We start from the raw sequence: 19557 nt of genomic DNA on the forward strand, positions 1-19557 counted from the left end.
GTGACTCAGTGGCATGCTAGGGGGTCAAAAGCTAGCTCCTGAGCCAATAGCCCTTAGGGCCTTGCACCAGGTGTCTACCAAGTTATTTTTGAAGCACAATTTTTAAACACAGTTCTAACTTTTAGAGCACTGAAAAGTGGTAGGACTTCTCTGGCTAAGCCACTACAGGCAGGAACCTATTATAGAGGGAGTTGTGGGTACCCTGCCCAGATCCTCTCCTGGGCTTTTGTTCCCATCCCTCACCTGATTTGGCTGATAGATCCCTCTTTCTTCAGAGTTTCCTTCAACTAATAGGAACTGACCCTCAAGGAGGTTATGCATTCTTTCACCTTCTTCTCTTTCTTGCCCCAAGGACTGACTGATGCAAAGTTTAAACAGTCCTATGTGATTGCAGGTGCAATGGTGCATGCCTATAATGCCAGTTACTTGAGAAGCTGAGGCAGGAGGACTGTGTCTGAGTCCAGCCTACACAACTAACCGAGACCCTATCTCAAAGTTCAATAAATAAATCAGTAAATAAAAAAGGGATGAGGATTAGCTCAGTGTCAGAGTGCTTGCAGCAAATGCAAGGTCCTGGGACCAAACTCCTCCCCTGTCAAGTCCTGCAGTATTGCCTCAAGGCAGAGACAACTCTATGGGTACATTCTGCTCCAGAGTTCCATTTCAAGACCAACTCAAGCGAGACAATATTCTTATTCAACCTATCTCTCTTTCTCCCCTGTAGGTTTCTGCAGAGAGCATACCTTCAATAAATTATAAGCTGCTGAACCTCAGGCTCTGGTTTTAGTGACCTTATCTTAAGGTGAGGTGTAAGTTATTAAAAAATCTAAACTTCATACTTTTGGCAGCTCCAGACACCTATATGCTAGAAAAAGGCTTCCTCAAGGTCAGATCTATATGATTTGATGAGGGTGACTGTTTCCCTTCCTTCTTCTTTTCCTTTGTTTCTTAAATATATTTATAGGTGACTCTAGAACAATTTTATTACAAAGCTCATAAACTGTCAGGTGACATTTTAGTCTGAATACTGAAAGACAAGGTCTGAGCTGCTACTCTCCTTTTGAGCCTCCTGTTTCACAGCTGCTGTCTAGAGTCTGGAAACCAAGTGCATGGGCTCAGAGAGCAAGATCCAGGGTCTCTGTGAAGCTGTCCAACCAGGGTGTGGATAAACTTACAAGTGAAGGTCCAATTAAGAGCTAGGAAGGATCCTGATAGGAAGATAGATGGCTTGGCATTTTGCTCTTAGCTCTGTCATAAGTGTTTAAAATATCTCTCATCATTATCACCATGATTTACCACAAATTGAGTAGGAGGGTTTTGTTTTTTTCTGCTTGCTATTTGCAGAAATTACCAAATAGGCACCTTATGAAAGAAACTTTGCCAAAATTATTTTAACCACAAAATTACTTTAACAAATAACATCTGAAACAGTGTATATTGCTTTCTGAGGCAAACTCATAGAATCCATGAAATCAGAGCACATGGGTGATCTAGAAAGAAGACCTTTCATAGTGATTAAGAGTCTGCATATTAAAGGTTTCAGTGGGCTGAGTTGTGGTCTGACATGAGGCTTATTGATTTTACGTCATGTTCTTGTATTCATGAGAAGAAGCATAGCAGCCTGTTTTAATTTTGTAAATAGGATTTTTTCCCTTTTACTCCTTTTTTTGCATGCAACTTATTCATAGAACATTTTTTGATAATTTTCATTTCTAGGATATATACCTAAGTATAAGAGATAGAGTCTAATGTAGCAGTTTAAAAAAGTCTATTCAGTAGAAGTCGACAATAATGAAAACTTAATAGGGATTTATCTTCCATTGTTATTTAGAGGGTCAAGTCCACTGAGGATGATTACCAGCAAAACTGATTGACAAGTTAAACATCTAGCAAAAATGTGTTAATTAAACAAATGGATACAAAAATTTGGGTTAATCAATTTTGTCTTTTAAAGAAGATTTAAGAAATATCAAGCCTATCAGGAACACAGCATCTGACAAAATGACTTATAGGAAACACAGCCAAGAACTAGAAAAGAAAAATAAAAAGTCTGATGAGCTACCAGACTAATCATAGAAAACAAAAATAAAACATAAAAGCAACAAAAGACAGACTCCCTCTGTTTACTTCTCTGGTAGTCCAATGAGTTCCTTGCTCAAGAATATGAAATTCCAGCTAGTTTGATGATGTATTTTCCAATACAAAGGCAAATTAGCAGAAGAAAGTCAGAAGTTTCAAAGTAGACTAGGGAAAGGGATGGTCTATTTGGGAGATGGAAAAATATAAGAATTAGACATAAGAACTAGGAGGGCACAGCAGTGTGAACTCATTAGCACAAGGGGGAAACTGATGTACACACAAAAGGTCCAATACCTGGCATTTAAAATGGTGATCCTGAGTAGTTAGGAAATGGAAATTATAACAACAGTAAAACTGCTTTGAAATTTGCAAAGCACTGGCAACTCTGTTATTACGTGTGAACAAAATTCCATTTAGTATTCTCCGCTTTTGAAAGCAAGGAAAGAAAAACTAGATTATAGAAAGACTTACAAGTGAAATTCTCAACAGGAAAATGCTTAGGACATGTACATGTCCTCTTTCATCAGTAAGGATCCTTTCCTAAACAGTCTTGGCTGATAGTTTGCTTGTACTTCTTTGAGTTGGAATGAGCTAATTTTCCTCAGGATATGGAACTTGAGGAAAATGTTTCTGAAAAAAATGTAATAATTACCTTTTCATAGTAGTGATAATGTGTTATCAGAAAATTAGTCCAAGTATTTTTTCAGCTTTTTTAAAATTACTAAATGTTTGCAGCACATAATGATTTGATTCTTCATGAGAATTGGTACATTTACATAACCCATCTTAACTCTTTTTTTTCATTTCTTCCCCTCTCCTCCACCCTCACTCCCTTTAGCTATCCTTGTACTTTTTGTGTATCTAGTGTCCTTGTACTTTCTGCAATAATTTTATCTCCTTTTTACCCATTATCTTTTAGTCTTTATTTATGCTTTTGGTTTCTTGTATAATTCGAAATTAAAAGGCTATATGTTGCATTTTTACATGGAATTTTTACTGTCACATTTTCAATGTTGTTATTTTTTCCAAGAGACTTCATCTCAAATTTCTTAATAAAAGTCAGTAGGAAAATATGGTTCAATGAATAGCAATCTAATATATAAGTTTTTGCATGTATATCCAAGTTACATGTGCACTACTTGATGAAATGTTGGCTCAATATCTACTTTAAAATGGAGTAGAAGAAATCAATCAGACACTCATTAAATTTATTAATTTCTAAAATGAGGTCTTTCACTGCATTTTTAGAATAAGATTCATTGGGGAAGAAATAAACAGACTTCTGTCAAAATCATAATCAGAGAGGATTTTGTATTGTAGAGATACATACCATTTACCAGAAAGACTGACTGAAGGAAATTATTCTAGTTGAAGATCTTTCTACTTGACCATTTTATGTTTGTTTAATTTTGTGAAGAGATAGCCTATGCTACTGAAACCAAAAGTCAAAGCGTTTTCTCATTGGATGAGTCTGGTCCGTGTTGCTATCTTCTCGCTGCACAGAGATTTGAATGCAGATTTCTGGCACTAAGGACCAATCCTGATGACAAGGGTTGTCTGATAATTTACATGGACTAAGAACTTCAGTAAGCAATGAGGTCAACAATCTTGATTCATAGTTTTTCCACTGTGAACATAAGATCTTTTGCTTTCTTGCTTCTTACCCTACACTTTGGAATTTTCTGTCTCCAGGTTCCTGGCTCTGATCTTGGAATCTCTATTAAATTAATCTGACCATTCCACTCTGAATGAACAGTCTAACAGATAAGAATCCTCCTGGTTGAACTCAACCTCTATCCTTCGTGCAGATTTGGAGAGGATGGCTCCTTGGGCGGGAATTAGACACTGGTACTTGTCTTTGAAATTCCTCTCATGCCTGTTCTTTTCTCTTGCTTCCTGTTTCCTGTCTATAATTTTTTAAACACTGTATTGCTTACTTCCTTGGCTTTCATTGCTCTCCATGCCATGCCAATCCATCTTTCACCTCACTATTACAACATTAATGACAATTCTTATCATATCTTTCAAATATAGATCCCTCTGCTCAGGCTCTGAGACCTTCAACTGACCTCTTCAAGTTTCTTGTTTGTTTCTTCCGAGTATGCAATTTCAGGCAAGCCAATTATATTTATTCTATCTTTATAATATTATCCATAAGATTAAGTTCACATTTCATTATTTTTTTTAATGTGTAGTTTTATTTTTAAAATAAATTTTATTTTATTTTAATCCCATTCCCCCCTCAAGCCCCTTGCCTTCCCTATGTACAAAAGCTTTGTTTCCACATACCATTATTTTAAAGTTTACCTTGACTGCTATCAACACACATTTGGACAAGACTTCCTATTTCACAAAAGGTTTGATAGAAGTATCCTTTTGATTCTCCTATTAACTCTACAAGAGTTCAAGAGTCACCTGTAGATGCTCTCTCCTTCACACCATACACCATATTCATAGCAAGTTTTAAAAAATTTTTGCTTCAAATTATATCTTAAAACTGATCACTCCCCAAGTCTTTCACTCATATTTGTTTAATAACACTTCTTAATTGAGACTATTATTGTTTTCAAACTGGCCTCCTTACTTTCAAAATACCCTTAACCTGCAATTTAAAAGAGAAGTTTATTTTGGCTCATGGTTTAACAGTTTCAGTCCTTGTATGGTCAGCTGGCTCTAGGCAGAAGTGTCATGGTGAAAGGGTCTGGCAGAGGAAAGCTGCCTACCTTATGGCAACCAGCAGAGTCATGTGAGAAGCCAGGAAGGGGAATATATCCTTCAGTCTTACCCACAGTGACCTGTCTCTTCCAACCATGCCCCACTTCCAAACAGCAAGTCAGCTGTAATATCCCTACAATCCAATTATCTTCCAAAGGTCCTACCCATGATTACATGAAGCTTTAGGGGGACTATCTAGATATAAACCATAACAATCACTAAGTTCCATAGGTTCTAACCATAACGATCCATTAGAATATTCTGTGATGATGGAAATATTCCAGAATCTGTAGCTTTTAACACAGTAGCCACGAGCCACATGTACTTACCAAGTACTTTGAATATGGCTAGTATAATTGAAGAACTGAATTTTTAATTTTAGTTAATTTAAACTTAAAGGTAACTAGCTACCTGTGGTTAATATTTGCCATATTAAATAGTGCAGACCTAGTCCTTGGATTTACCTTTTATCTTTCCGGACTTCCTTCTTTTCATTTTCCCCCTTTTCATTCTGCAATAAGCACCCAATTCTTTTTCTTGCTGCCCTTCAAAAAAGTAAGCTTGCTACCATTTCTGAGCTTTTCCTGTATTTCTCTCCTCTTCCCTCAGATCTTCACATAGCTCCTGCCCTACTCCCTAATTGTTTCTGTCTCAAAAGTCAATTTGTCATAGATTCTTTCCTGGTCACTGCTTTAGTCAGCTTGGGTTGCTGTGACAAGAACGCCACAGAATGGGTACTTACTTCTCATAGATGTGGAAAGTGGAAATCTGTGATCAGGGTGCCAGCATGGTCACTTTCCTGGTGATGACACTCCTCCTGACTCACAGGTGTTTGGATGCTTTCTTGCTATATGCTCAGATGGAAGACAGCTGAAAGAGGGCTCCAGTCTCATGACAATATTTTTTAAAGTCCCATAACCAAACATCTTCACTCTGGGGATAGACCTTGGATATATGAATTTGGAGGGGGGAAGGACACACATACATGAACACTAGCTCTCCATGACACCCCTTTGTACATGTACTCTTCTGTGTAGCTCTATCCCTGCTTGAAATAATGCTATACTGTCTTGTCTACTTTCTCCAGAAGTGCAGAAACAGAGTTAGTAGAAAATTGCTTCCAGGCAGGACTGAATTTCTCTAGATGACACTGAACAAAGGAACACAGGAGCAAGGAGGGTGAAAGTATTTGTGAGAGATTAATTACAATGATAGAAAAGTGGAATCTGAGAAGCTAAAATGCGTGAGCATCAGTGAAAAGAGGGTAAGCTTACTCGTTTAATGAATTTTGTACTCAGACGGGGTGAAATATTATTGGAATAGAAGTGCTAATGAGAATTATTTGGAAAGATACCAGGTGATTGACACACAATGGGAAGCCTTAAGAGGAGAGTCTGGAAAGGGTGTGATCCTTGTGTAGGCAAAGTCTTGGGAATGCTCACAGAAGTGGGTGGCTGACATGGAAGAGGGTGGAAGACAAAATCATAGGAGGAAAAACGTTTAAGGACTCAGAAGTCAAGGTATTAGTAAGAATGATGGAACATATGAAAATCACCAAGGATTATGACAGGAGTAGTGGTAGAGCGAATTAGCCAGAGATTGGCTGTACTGTCATGGAGATGGGGTGACCTACTTGGGATTGATAGGGGCTTACAGAGGAAAACAGTAGATGAAAGAGAATGAGGACATTTTAAACCTATAAGCTTTATGGGAGGAATAATAATCTGGAAGCAGCAGTAAATCTACTTCTCCAGTCAGTATATCTGAAAGAGGAGAAAAGAGCCAGCACTTGAAAGTCCTGCAGAGCAAGGACAAGGAGCCAGAAAAACAAGTGAAAGATACTTTAGAGAGGAAGCTGAAGATAGGACTCTGCTGTAGGGTGAATTCCAGAGGGTAGACTGGAGGAGGAAGGTTGGGGGATGGGTTGGTCAGCAGATATGCAGACCTGTGTGCATATGAAACAGGGAGAGGAAGGTCCCTGTAGCACTGTGCTTTTTCTATTGATTGAAATCTTTAGGAAAAGGAGTGTGATGGGATTCTTTCCCAAGATTTCCAAGTTATCCTGTTCTGATAAAATTGAGAGTGGGAGAGGGGAAATGTGGGATCATAGCAGGGGCACACAGAAGTCTGGTGCCTCTTTTTACTCTCCTGATGTCAGCCTTCAGCACAAAGGAGCAATGGCATTTCTGGCAACTCTGAGTGGCTTGGGTCCTTGTTCTTTATTCTTTCTTTTGTGTCTGACCTCAATCCTTCATTCTGTGATCACAGTTCTTCCCAGACACAAGGAAAACATGCTGACAAAAATTTCAGCTATTTAAGATAAATGACCCATCCTATGGGAGCCAAGAGACATCCTGTCTCCAACCCACACACTGCTTCATATGTTTCTGCTTCGGCCTCCTCAGGGCCAGAAATGAGTGACTTCTAGTTTTCTGGCTTGACTGACTATGGACAATGCTTATCTATGAATAAGCACACAAGAAGAAGAGCACATTAGAAGAACCAAGGTGACATCTGAGTTTAGTTTTATATAGAATGAATTTAAAACATGTGGATCAAGAAAGACTGTTCAAGGGGCAGGTGGATACAGGGGACTAGAGCTCAGAAGAGAGATGTTCAGATTGGATTCAGATTTGGGAGTTATCAGGTTGTGGATGAAATATGAATCGGTTAGGTATAGCTGAGTAAAGACCTGGAAAGATGATGGAGAGTGGGAAGGGCTGAGGGCCTTTGGAGGTTGGGTGAAGGAGGGAGATGGCCATTAAGACAAGAGAGGAATTGTAAGAGAAATAGAATGGGAAACAAATGAGAGGGCAAGAGGTTCCCTGTTCTCCATAAGGGAGTGATTTGTGCACTGGTGTTTAATGTTCCTCATTCTAAATCCAGACCCAAGGGACAATGTTATACAACAATGGGGAGCCACAAAAGGAGGTGTCCATTGGATGAAGCTCACAGGATTCCTGGGAGAGTCCAGTTAGTTGAGACTGAAGGGAGGACTTAGGACTGTCTTGCTGAAACTTTTCCAGAGATGCTATGAAGATTTAAATGAAAGGACACTTTTCTGGCAAAATGCAAATCAACAAATTTGACTCAAAATGCTTTCAATATTTATTTTAAGATAGGTGCTAGTTTTGGATATTATGGGCAGTTTACTTCCCCTCTTCTAAATAGTGAATGAAAAGATTAATTCTGGGTTCTACAGGGGCCAAAAAAATCCATGGACATCTTCCCAAATAATTTTCTAACTTGCCACATCCTTAAAAATAAAATCTGACCAAGAACACTAAAGTGACAAATTCAGAATAATTTTCCTTATGTATATACATGTAAAAATAATATAATATTGGCAACCAAAACCCAGAAGTTTATTAAAAGAAAATCCCCATGGTCAAGTAGGACTTGTTCCAGGAACGTAATAGAGTTTATTATTAGGGTATCTATTAATATAATCCATCAGATAAAGAGGCCAAAGGACAGATAACAATCACATGATTACTTCCATATTTGCCACAAAGTAATTGAAACAATTCCTCATCCATTCCTGAAAGAAATCCTAGTGAGTTAGGAGCATCATTTATCTTTAAAAAAAGACTGTCTCAATTTAACTGTGAATATGAGTAGAAAGTGTGAGATTTGTGTAGAAGGGGATCTTAATGGAATGATTTAGTTGGAAATGGATTTTTCTTGAAGTAGAAATTGCAGTGTACCACATAATCTTTCTTAAGCTCAGTATGCACTTGCAGTGGCTTCCAGGGGAGTGAAGGACACCACTCAGCACCAACGTCGTTTTCCAGATTGATTAATAAGTTGCAAATGGCAGATCTCCTTTTAAATGTTGAATAGTATTCCATCCTATAGAATATTCCACTTTATACAGAATATTCCAGTTCACATGTAATATTCATTTCATTATATATATATATATATATTTTTTTTTTTCACAGTCTCTTTATCCATTCATCTAGCAAGAGATAGTTTGGTAGCAAGAGATAGTTTGGTTGTTTCCATATCTTGGCTATGCTGGAAGTGTGTATGGAAGTGCAGATAACATTACAAGCTAGTGATTCATTTCCTTTAGGATAAATATCCAGAAAGGAGATTGCTGGGTCCTGTGGCACTTCTGCTCTTTATTTCTTTAGGAACCTTCATACTGCTTTCCATAATGACTGCACTCATCTACATTCCTACTAACATGTGCATTACTTGAGTTCTCTATTCTTATTCCTTCATTAACATTTATTTCCTTTTGCCTTTTTGCTAATAGCCAGCCTTAAGGTGGTATCTCATAGCAGTTTAATTTGAATTTCCCCAATGACTTGTGATAATGAGCATCTTTTTATATACCTGTTGGCCATTTTTAGATCTTTTTTGTATTTGTTAATGAATAATAAATGTAATCTAAAAGATCTTATATTACAAAATTAATATAAAAATAAATTTCCGATGTGCCAGCTGTCACCTATAAACATCTATCTGCTCAAATATTTATCATTTTTTCTCTTTTTTTGCAATACAGCAGTAGCGATTGATCTCAGCGCCTTTGCACTGAGCTACATATCCAGCCATTTTTAATTTTTTTTTTTTAAATTTTGAGACAGGGTATTGCTTATTTGTTATATTGCCTAAACTGGCCAGAACTTGCAATCCTCCTGCCTGAGCCTCCCAAGGAGTAGGGTTCACAGGCATGTGCCACCACACCCAGCTTATCAGATCTTCAATATAATAAATTATCAACAGATAGGACTGGGTGTGGTGGCACATGCCTTTAATACCAGCACAGGGGAAACTGAGGCGGGAGGATTGCCTTGAGTTGGAGGCCAGTTTGGGCTACATAGTGAGTTGAAGGTTAGCATGAACTATGTTTGTCTCAAACAAAGAAACAAATAAATAGAGTTACTGTCAGATATTAATGAGAAGTTTTATTGTGGAATTGCACAGTAGGTGAGTAAAAGTAGCTACTATGCAGTGTATCTTTCAAAAAGCTAGCAGAAAGGATTCTGAATGCTTTGACATAAAGGTTTTCACCAAAATATTGTTTTTACCACTTGATAGAAAAACAAAAAGGCAAGCTCAGATGGATAAATAAATAAAACTTTCAAGAAGATACTTGTATTATCAAATATCAAAGCTATTATAAAGTTTCTGTAACTAAAATATAATAGCAATGCAAAAGTATAGTATAGTACTAAACCTAAAAATAAAGTTACAAGTCATTAAAATACAACAGATGAATGCGAGAGAACCTAGTACATATTACCATTTATTACATAATAAATGTAACATTTCAAATCAGTGGAAAAATAATAAATTATTCAACAAATGGTTTAAAAATACCTATTAATCATTTGGAAAAAATTAGATCTTTCATACCTCATAATGACATAAATTCCAGATGGATTAAAGTGATAAAAATAAAAGTATATATTAAGATCTAGAGAAAAATACGGATCACTATTTTTCTGCTCCCAGGGTGAGGAAGACTTTTTCTAAATATAAATGAAAAGAAAAAACTGTAGTCAAATACATTTGAGACATTTAACAACACAAGAAAAGAAATCTATGTTGAAAGTATAACAAAACTAAAAAACAAATTGCAATTTAGGAAAATGTTTGCAATGTATAAGAAAGATTGTTTTAATATGCATAAAGATTTTTAAAGATCAATAGCAAATGGATGAACACTATTAGAATATGCAAGGACATGAATTGATAATTCACAAAAAAGACAATAAAAACATGAAAATAACCTTCCTTAGTAAACAAGTATAATTTAAAAACTGACAAAATTCAATACTTTGTCCTTTAAATTTGCTGATTTAAATGAGTGTGATATTACAACTCCACAACAAGAACCAAACAAACCAACTAAAAAGTAGGCAAAGACCTTGAGTAGACATCTATTCAAAGAAGATAACACAAATGACTATGAGCACATGGGAAGATACTCTACATAACTAACCACTAAAGAAATACAAATCAAAACTATAATGAGATACTACCTTGAACTTATTAAAATAAAAAATAATTTGTTGGCAAAAAGTGTGAAGAACCTGAAACTTTTTGCATTACCAGTGGGAAACTAAAATAGTACAATATTGTAGAAATTGATGCTTCAATTCTCAAATATTTAAACAGAATTACCATATAATCCAGCAATTCCACTTATGTTTATATAGTCAAAATAAATGAAGGAGAGACTTTGAACAGATATTTGTGTACCCATTTTCATAGCAGCATTATTCATAATAGCCAAAAGATAGAAGCAACACAAATGGTATCTATTGACACAGAAATGGATAAACAAGCATGTGGTACATGCAGATAACAGAACATTGTTCAGCCATAGAAAGGAAATTCTGACACATGGCACAATATAAGTGCTGAGTGAAACAAATCAGTCACAAAGGGACAAATATTATATGGTCCTCTTATATGATGCACCTAGAGTTGTCAAATATATAAATAAAGAAATAGAATTGGACTTGTCAGAGACTGGGGGAAGGGAAGAATAGGAAAGTAGTGTTGAATGAGTTCAGAATTTCAGTTGCAAGTGAAAAGTTCTGGACATGGATGGTTGTGAATGTACTTAATAAAAGTGTACACTTGAAAACTGTTACAGTAAATTTTGTGTCTATGTGTGTAAAACACTAGGTGGAACAGAAAGCATAATGTGCACTTATGAATATACTATTCCAATTTTATTTTCAGTGGGCATCTGCCCAAAAAGGAAACATATATGAAATAAATGCAGCAAAAACTGTAACGGTCTTTATCTCTGGGTGGTTGTGTGATGAATGCACTCTGACTTTATATTTTTCTAAGTATACTAAGAACTTTCTTTTGTAAGCTTGGAAATAACTAAAATAAGGTTATAGTCAACCATGTAAATCCAGTAGCTTCTGAATAATGCTTAAAATTCTTGAGTAACATGAGGGACAACAAGTTGGTCACCTTTAGCAAAGTCATTCCTCTGGATTAAAGTATAAACATGAAATGAAGAAGACAGTGAGTAAAAATGTTTTTTTGTTGTTTGTTTTTTTTGGTACCAGGGATAGAACTCAGGACCTTGTGCTTGTGAGGCAGGCGGAGGCACCACTGATCTAAATCCCCGGTCCAGTACAAATGTTTCTTTCAAGTACTTTGTTTAGAATGGAAAGAAAGTGATAGGAAGACATTAAATTTTGCTTTCTTGGACATTCTGTCATCCTTAGACGCTAGACTAATGTTTCTCAAAGCTAGCTTCACAAGAAATCATGAAGGAAGCTTTAAAAAATACTGTCAGAGGGCCAGGGATTTAGCTCAGTGGTTCCATTGCCTGCCTTGCAAGCGCAAGGTCCTGAGTTCCATCCCCAGTGCCCTCCCCCCCAAAAAAAATACTGTCAGAGATTTCAAATTAGAAGGTCTAGCCTATGTCCAGGGTTTCCCAGGTGATTTGAATGCAAAGCCAAGGTTCTGTTTTATTTCACTCCCACCCTCTCAGGTAGAAGTTACACTCTTTCTCTATAATAGCTTCAGATACATACGTCAGCTATACTGACACAATGTAGGTGCTAAATAAATAGTTGCTGATGGATGGACATCAAAACCTTTTTGAGAGATTCAGGGATTCTTTTTCCTAGCTTGGGTGATGGTTTTATGTCAGACAGTACCTTTCAGGAATCAGAGGGCACCTTGGTTCATGGCTCCAAAGGGGCAGTGGATGGCTTACAGCACACTTTCAAAAAACTAAATCACATGTTCGAGGGTACTGGGGATGCAAAACAGTTGAGATGGAATCTCCCTGAAGTAAATAGCATAACTACAAGTCCAAGAAAGAATATTCTGTAATAAGAGGGAATGTCAGTTGTGGTTACTGAAGTTATTTAAATGGTGGTATTTGGTGTTAGCTAGTGGTGGAAGTCTTTTGATTTGAAAAAAGAAGAAGATATAAACAGTGCTTCAAGTTATATATGCTTACAGTTTTACACTTTCTTAGGCATTACAATTGGATGGCTTGCCAATTGGATATTTGTATTCCTGTTTTAGAGATGAGGATACAATGAGTAACTAACCTCACAGAGGTGGGTACTGGTTAGAAGAGATTTCAGATCTTGTCTATTTGACCTCTAAAACTGTAATCCTCCCACATCATCAAAATGTGACCTTTGGTCATATAAGTGATGGCAAAGGGCATCCACATCAAACTTTCACATTACATCCTAGTAAGCTTTCTATGGCTTCAGTAGATCAGTAGGAGAACAGACACTCATTGAGATAAGGGATAGTGAAATATGAAATTTTTCTTTGGTTCAGTGACCTCTGTTCAGCACTTAAAAATAGACCGTGGTCTTTTTGGAATAGTTAGTGGAAAGAATGGAGTGAGCTACATTAGCGTCTTTCAAACTTTTTCAATCATCTAATGAAAAAGAAAAACCACAATTACATTAAACTACACCACTATGTGTACTATGAGAAAATTTGGTCTGAGAAAATTGTGCTGGGATATCCAGAGTGTATGACAGGGTTCTGAGACAGGAGTACTGCCAATAACTATCGGTGTGATTTTAGACATATTGGGCCCCAGTTTCAGAGAGAGAAAGGCAGGAAGAAAAGGGAGGGAGAAAAAGATATTACAATAAACACTGAAGTAATAACTGAAAGCTATGTACTTTTTATGTATCTGATAAAAGCTATAAATCCTTCCTCAAAGAATGCATGTACACGTACAATTTTGACTGCTGGTTCTCTTTATTCACAGATTTTCTGAAGACCACAGACCTCCAAATACACTGATTCTTGATTTAAAACATCTCTAATATGTTAATGGGATTGTAGTCATATTTACAAAAAGAATCCTTATATTTTAGAGATGCAACTTGAAATATTTTCAGGTGAAATGATTGGATGGCTGGAATCTGCTTTTAAAATGATACAGTGTATGGGGAAGGGGCAGTGGTGATCATAATGGGATAATGTGTAAAATAATACAGTACATACTTTCTATGAATTCTCATTACTGAAGTTGGGTGATAGGGTCTATGATGATTATTCATACAGTTTTACTTCTTTAGGGTATATTGAATTTTCCATAATAAAATAAATTTAATCAATTAAAATGATCCACAATTATAAAAATATCTGGAATAGATGATCTCTAATATTTCTAATTTTAATACTTTGATTTAGCATTTCAAAGAATTTGCAAAGCAAGTGGACTTCTGGAGATATTTTAGCAACTCATTTTATGTTCAGGGATACTTTATGTGTTTCTATGGAGTCAGACAGTCTATTGACTTTTTTATATTTTATGACATTCTGTGGGCCTTTTGTACTAGAGGGCTTGTGATGGTACCATTTTCCAGATGATTCTGTGATAACCAGTTTAATTACTTCTACAATATACCCTTAGGGGAAAGAGTTCCCAAGTAAATACAAAGAAGCTAGGCAAGAATTGATTACTAATCATTTCACATAGTCACGGGGCTCGATTTATTTCCAAAGATTTCTTAAGACAAGAAGATACAACCAATGGTGGTGTGGTGTGTAAAATCCTTAGGACATCAAGTGAAAAGGGGCAAACATGAAATGGTGCACAAGTGTGAATGACAGTTGCAAGAAAGTTGAGAGCTCCTGAGCTGCTTGTCCAGGTCTTGCTGTGTCACTCAACTAGCTACATGATCTTGGGTAAGTCATCTAACTTTTCTGAGCCTCCACTTCTCTATCCATATAATGGGAATAATAATAGAATCTCCGCTTCTGAACATTAGAGTGATCCCTGACTTATTTATAGGAAGCATTTAGTATGCTCACTGTTGTTCTCTGAACTATGTAAATATATAAAAAGATGAAAATGATGTAAAATATAAATCAAAATGGTGTCAGTAGTTGCTTCTGAATTGCGGACCTATGGTTGATATTTTTTCTTTATTTTTGTCTGGACTTTTCAAATATCTACAGAATATTTGTTAATCTTACATTGAAAAATAAGTTTTTAAGAAAACTAATTTTAAGTCTTCCTTGAGAGAGTTTAATGCCCAGAGTGACCTGAATCATGTTTGTTCCATGAGGTACATTAAAAAAGTTTTATTAATATTTGTAACTGACATCATGATTGCATTACATACATAGAGCAAAATGTGATATTTTGCTGTATATAAACAACCACAATGTGGAATGATTAAATCAAGCTACTGAACATATCCAGCACCTCACTTACTTGACATTTCTAGTGGTGATAGGTTTGAAATTTATTTTTACTTATGTTGAAATATATATATTTTGACAAACAAACTACTTCCAAGGAGAGTAAAATGGAATGATTCCTATTGTCTTGCTCACATTTTCCCTACTGGGCTCCCATCTTTAGGGTGTAAGATCCTCCTTAATGCCAATGAGCTTTCAAATGTGGTCATCCAAGTAAAGGAGGAACACATCCTTTCTCTATTTCTGTTTTATGCCACTATGCTCTCTTCCCACACCAGTAGTTTACCCTTTTCTGAGGGGTACATGCCCTTTGAAAATATTGTGAATGCTATGTCATGGAAAATTCACATTCAGGCACACTATTTTTATTCAGTTTCCTGGGGTTCAGGGGTCCATCCATTGCTCTCCATTTTACTAAAGATGACTAAGCCATGACAGCAAATGTGGGAATGTATAAATGCACATCAGATGTGTAGATCACTTTGGCAAAAACTGACTTGTATAATTCTGAAACCATAAGCCAGATAAATTGGTGGATAATTATGGGCATTACATATGAGACTTTTGCTTTGCCAAATAATTTACATTAGGACATCTATAAATAGCAAACTCATACAGTGTGTTTGAACCATGCTCTTTATCCAAATGCTAACTCACCTAATGCAGAGCAACAGGTCCAATTCAAAAAAGTTTAATACCAATTTCACTCTTGCATTTAGCTCCATTTAAAGAATTTTAGATTATCTTTGAAAGGCCACTACCCCATATCACTTTGAAGACTGATAGTTTTGGACAATGTGAAACCCCTTTAATTTCTACATGGAAGAGAGGTAGGGTGTATGTGTATGGTGAGACTGCTTTAGATTGGATCACTTGAGGGGTAATGTATTGCATTTCCTTATCTCAGAAAGAAAAAAGATAAACACACTGTACCAGGGTGGAAACTTGATTTCATGTATTTCTCACAATGATCTTGGAAGGTGGAGATTTTTTTCCTCACTTCCAGCTGAATTTTAGAATAGTGGACACTCATGCTTATGGTCAGATAGTCAGCAATTAACAGAAAAAAATGAAAAGTATGAAAGCAAGATTTCTGTCTTAGATTACCATTTTTGATGGTTAACTTTGGGATGCTGGGAAATGTACAGTGGCCACCATCATACCAAACCACTTGGGCTTGTGATTTTGATGCTACTGATGTGGTCAGTGGCTTCTAGAGTTTTCTGTGCAGGGAGACCGGACTGCCCTTTTTCTTGCCCCATCCAACTTGCCCTCTAAACTAGCAACCTCTTTTTCTTTGCTACTAAACAAGGTCTGTCTCATATTGCAAAAATGCCTGGGATATTGACAAGAAAATCTGTACAAAGAGCCAGAAGCCCTGTACCTAACCAAAATCCATAACACTACAAACTCCATTTTACGATTTTCGCTCCCAGCTGAGTTGCCATTTGGCATTGCTCTGTTAGCAGATACATTTTACTTGATCCTCTTCCAAGCTTTCCAAACATGTGCCTGGCACCTACACGAGTTTCAGAGGAAGTGTAACAGTGACAGGAGAAGCGCTGTGGAGTTGGTTTTGTGTATAGATGTTTGCGTGACTTACAAAGACAAGTGTAAGTTCCTAGAGTATTAACTTACAAGAAGAGCACCAACTTTCTCAGGAGTGCAGTATTTCTCTAGTTTTTACTATTGTTAATATATTGATGGGCCCTGCTAAGCAAAGGGTCTCTGAGACCCTCGGGATAAGATACTCCTTGCTGGCCGGGTGCCCAAGGTTTTCTGGAAAAGTATCCTAAGCTGTCTCCACCCCTGCCCCCAGAATTCACCTAATACCTACAAGAGCTTGGGTGCATCCGCAGGATCAAAGCACCAAATAATCAAGACCCTTCTGCCCTCCCCTGAACTGTGTATGCTTTCCAGAGTAGAAGCGTAGCGCAACGGGTCTGCGCAGGAGAAAAGACTGGGTCCACAGGACGTGGTCCAGCATCTTTAGCAGTGGGTCCTAATGGACATTCAAGTCTCAAGGGACGGCTGGTCCTCGAGAGGCCAGGCCAAACTACAAACGCGTCTTAGGTCCCCGGACAAGCCCCAGATGGGAAGAGAAAAGGTGGACAGAGAGAGAAGAGTGAGTTTGTGTTCTCTTGGAGCAAGTGTGCGCGGTACCTTGGATTCCTGGCTGCTGGTGGATGCAGGAGAGGGCGGCTGCTCGGCGCTCGCCGCCTCCTTGGGTAGCCCATCTACGCCGTCCTCTCGGGCGCCGCTCGGGGGGATCATCGTGGCCGCGCGGGAAAGGTGTTGGGCTCCTGGGGGAACCGCGAGGCTCGCCTTCCTCCGGCGCACCCTGCCCGCCGCGCGCTAGGTCACTCGCTCAGCTCCGCGTCCCGGGGACTTCCATCCTCGCCAAGGCGCCGGCTCGCCCACCCTCCACCGGCCTCGCCCCTGCCCCGGGCCCTGCCCACCTCCCCTGCACTTCCGCAGGCGGGGGCAGAGCACTCCCCGCCCCGCAGTTCCCGTGGCCACCTCGCCTGCGACCGCACAGTCGTGACTGCCACCCACCCGGCAGCAGCGAGTGGGCTCGGGCTTGCCCGCCTGAGGAGCGAGACGCGGGAGGCGGCTCCTGGGCGGGGCTCGCGGCCACCGGGAGTAGTGCGGGCAAGAGGGGGCAGTGCCCAGAAGAGCTCTGCAAGGAGGCTGAGCTTTCACCACTACGTGTCGGGGTGATTCTTTCGATGGGGCGGTGAAAATGCGACCAAGCCCTCTTCCCTAAAATGCATAGAAAACCCACGAATGGTGTGGCCTGGAGGGACCACCTGCAAAAACTATCTCATTCCTCACCCAAGAAATAGACTCTGACTTAACTGCCTATAAGGTTCAATGACTGCAAGAATCAGAGTGGGGGTCCCAATCCTTGTGAGCACTGCCATTTACCCCCCACTCAGGTAGATGTAAAGCTGCTTCTCTTTTTTGTGCATTTATTGCATTAAGCCTTTTGCATTTTTACCTCAATTAAATCCTCACAACCAAACTATGGGGCTAGGTACTATCACTTCCATTGTGGAGGCCAAGGAACTGAGGTTTTCAGTAATTTGCTTTAGGTCACCAAACTATATATGATAGTACTGGTATTTGGACCCATTTTGGCTTTAAAATCTATACATTTTAGATTGTGAAACCTCAAATCTAAGCACGGCCTTAGCAGCTGAGGAGTAATCAGTGTTGCAGGCTGGCAAGTTTAGGACTATACACAGAGGGGCAAACCAGTCTGCCTTTTCCAAGTTTTTGGAAACAGTGAGATAGCATCACCAAATAAAGGTACATAAGGGTCTACTTTCTCTTGGATACACAACCTGAGTGTGCTGCAGAAGAAAATACATCTAGAAACTTAAAAACCCTTTCCCTGATGATAAAAAAAAAAACGCTCCTTCCTTAATTTTCTAACTGAAATTTGTGAACTTGTAACTGTGGATTTTGCAGCACCAGAGTCATGGGTACACAACCTATGCTGTTACAAGGGGCCCTGTGCTTGCTTTAATGCTCTCATTTTTAAAAACGAAAAATTAACAAGGGGCTGCATTTTTATTTTGCATTGGAGCCTACCAGTGATATATCTGGTCCTGCATTCTTGTAAGAATGCTTGTCCTAGGGAATGAAATTATGATTCCATCCCAGACTGCAGCTGAAAGCTCCTGTTCTAAGTGTGTTCCTTTTACAATATTTAGCATTTACTCAGAATATTCTAAATTCGCTAGTGACTTTTGCTTGTTTGGCCAGGCCATATTTACTAACCTAAATGGTCACTGGTTTTCTTCCTTAAAACACAATTCCTGACTGCTCAATAGAGACAAAATTCTAAGAGTCAAATCTTACCAGTAGCAAGCAGAACACACAATGACAAGAGCAGCAGTATCAACATGTTTTTATTAAGCACCTATTCTGTACCAGATACTGTCCTAGAAGCTGATACAGCAGGGGGCAAACATAGATTAAGTTTATACTGATGGGTCTTGAGTTAGCTGAGAGACACAGCGATTAATCAACGCAGACATGCACACAAAGTTTACATGAATTTCTATAAGGCAAAGTGCAGAATTCTAGTGAGTGTGTCCATATGTGAGACCCGAACCACTGCAGGGATTTTCTCAGGAAGTAAAGCTCCCAAAGACTTCCGGGAAGATGGCGGAATGGTGAGCAGCGAAGAGCCTCTCAGAGATTTTGTGTCCGGACACTGATACATAGCAGTTTGAGGAGAAGAAGGAGGGAAGTGAGTCTGTGGGACCCAGGAAGGATCTGAGGTGAGAACTGAAGTCTACAGGGAGAGTGAAGAGAGAGACTAACGAAGAGGAGGGAGGTACCAAGCAGCGCTTTCTCCCAGAGCCCTACTCTCAGCGAGGAAACAGCGGCCGAACCTGCAGACGCACAGTGACTGCCTCCACAGAGGGAAGCAAGGGTTGAACGGAGCAGTGGACGCACTGGACTGCAGCGGCTGGTGAGTTATCCGGGTTCAGGAAGTAAAGCTACCAGGGTCTACTGGAAATTTTAGTCTTGGTGAGCAGGCGTACTGTGGCTTTCTATAAAGTGTTC

At 38.6% G+C, this 19557-nt stretch overlaps 1 protein-coding gene across 4 annotated transcripts in view; it reads right to left on the reverse strand.

Moving 5' to 3' along the window:
- Stac (SH3 and cysteine rich domain) overlaps positions 1-17543 on the reverse strand; it is a 168578-nt gene extending 151035 nt beyond the window's left edge. The window contains exon 1 of one of the 4 annotated variants that reach the window (XM_004857883.3): positions 17140-17543. In XM_004857883.3, the coding sequence (XP_004857940.1) occupies positions 17140-17250 (111 nt within the window). In that variant the 5' untranslated portion in view covers positions 17251-17543. The remainder of the gene's footprint in view (positions 1-17139) is intronic. The other 3 variants (XM_087182126.1, XM_013076994.3, XM_013076995.3) reach the window with 3 other exon arrangements.
- Positions 17544-19557: the final 2014 nt, after the last annotated feature.

Source organism: Heterocephalus glaber, unplaced genomic scaffold (assembly GCF_053883595.1).
Source record: "Heterocephalus glaber isolate CG9 unplaced genomic scaffold, H.glaber_assembly_v1.0 deba00001472, whole genome shotgun sequence".
In the NCBI taxonomy this organism is placed as follows: domain Eukaryota; kingdom Metazoa; phylum Chordata; class Mammalia; order Rodentia; family Bathyergidae; genus Heterocephalus; species Heterocephalus glaber.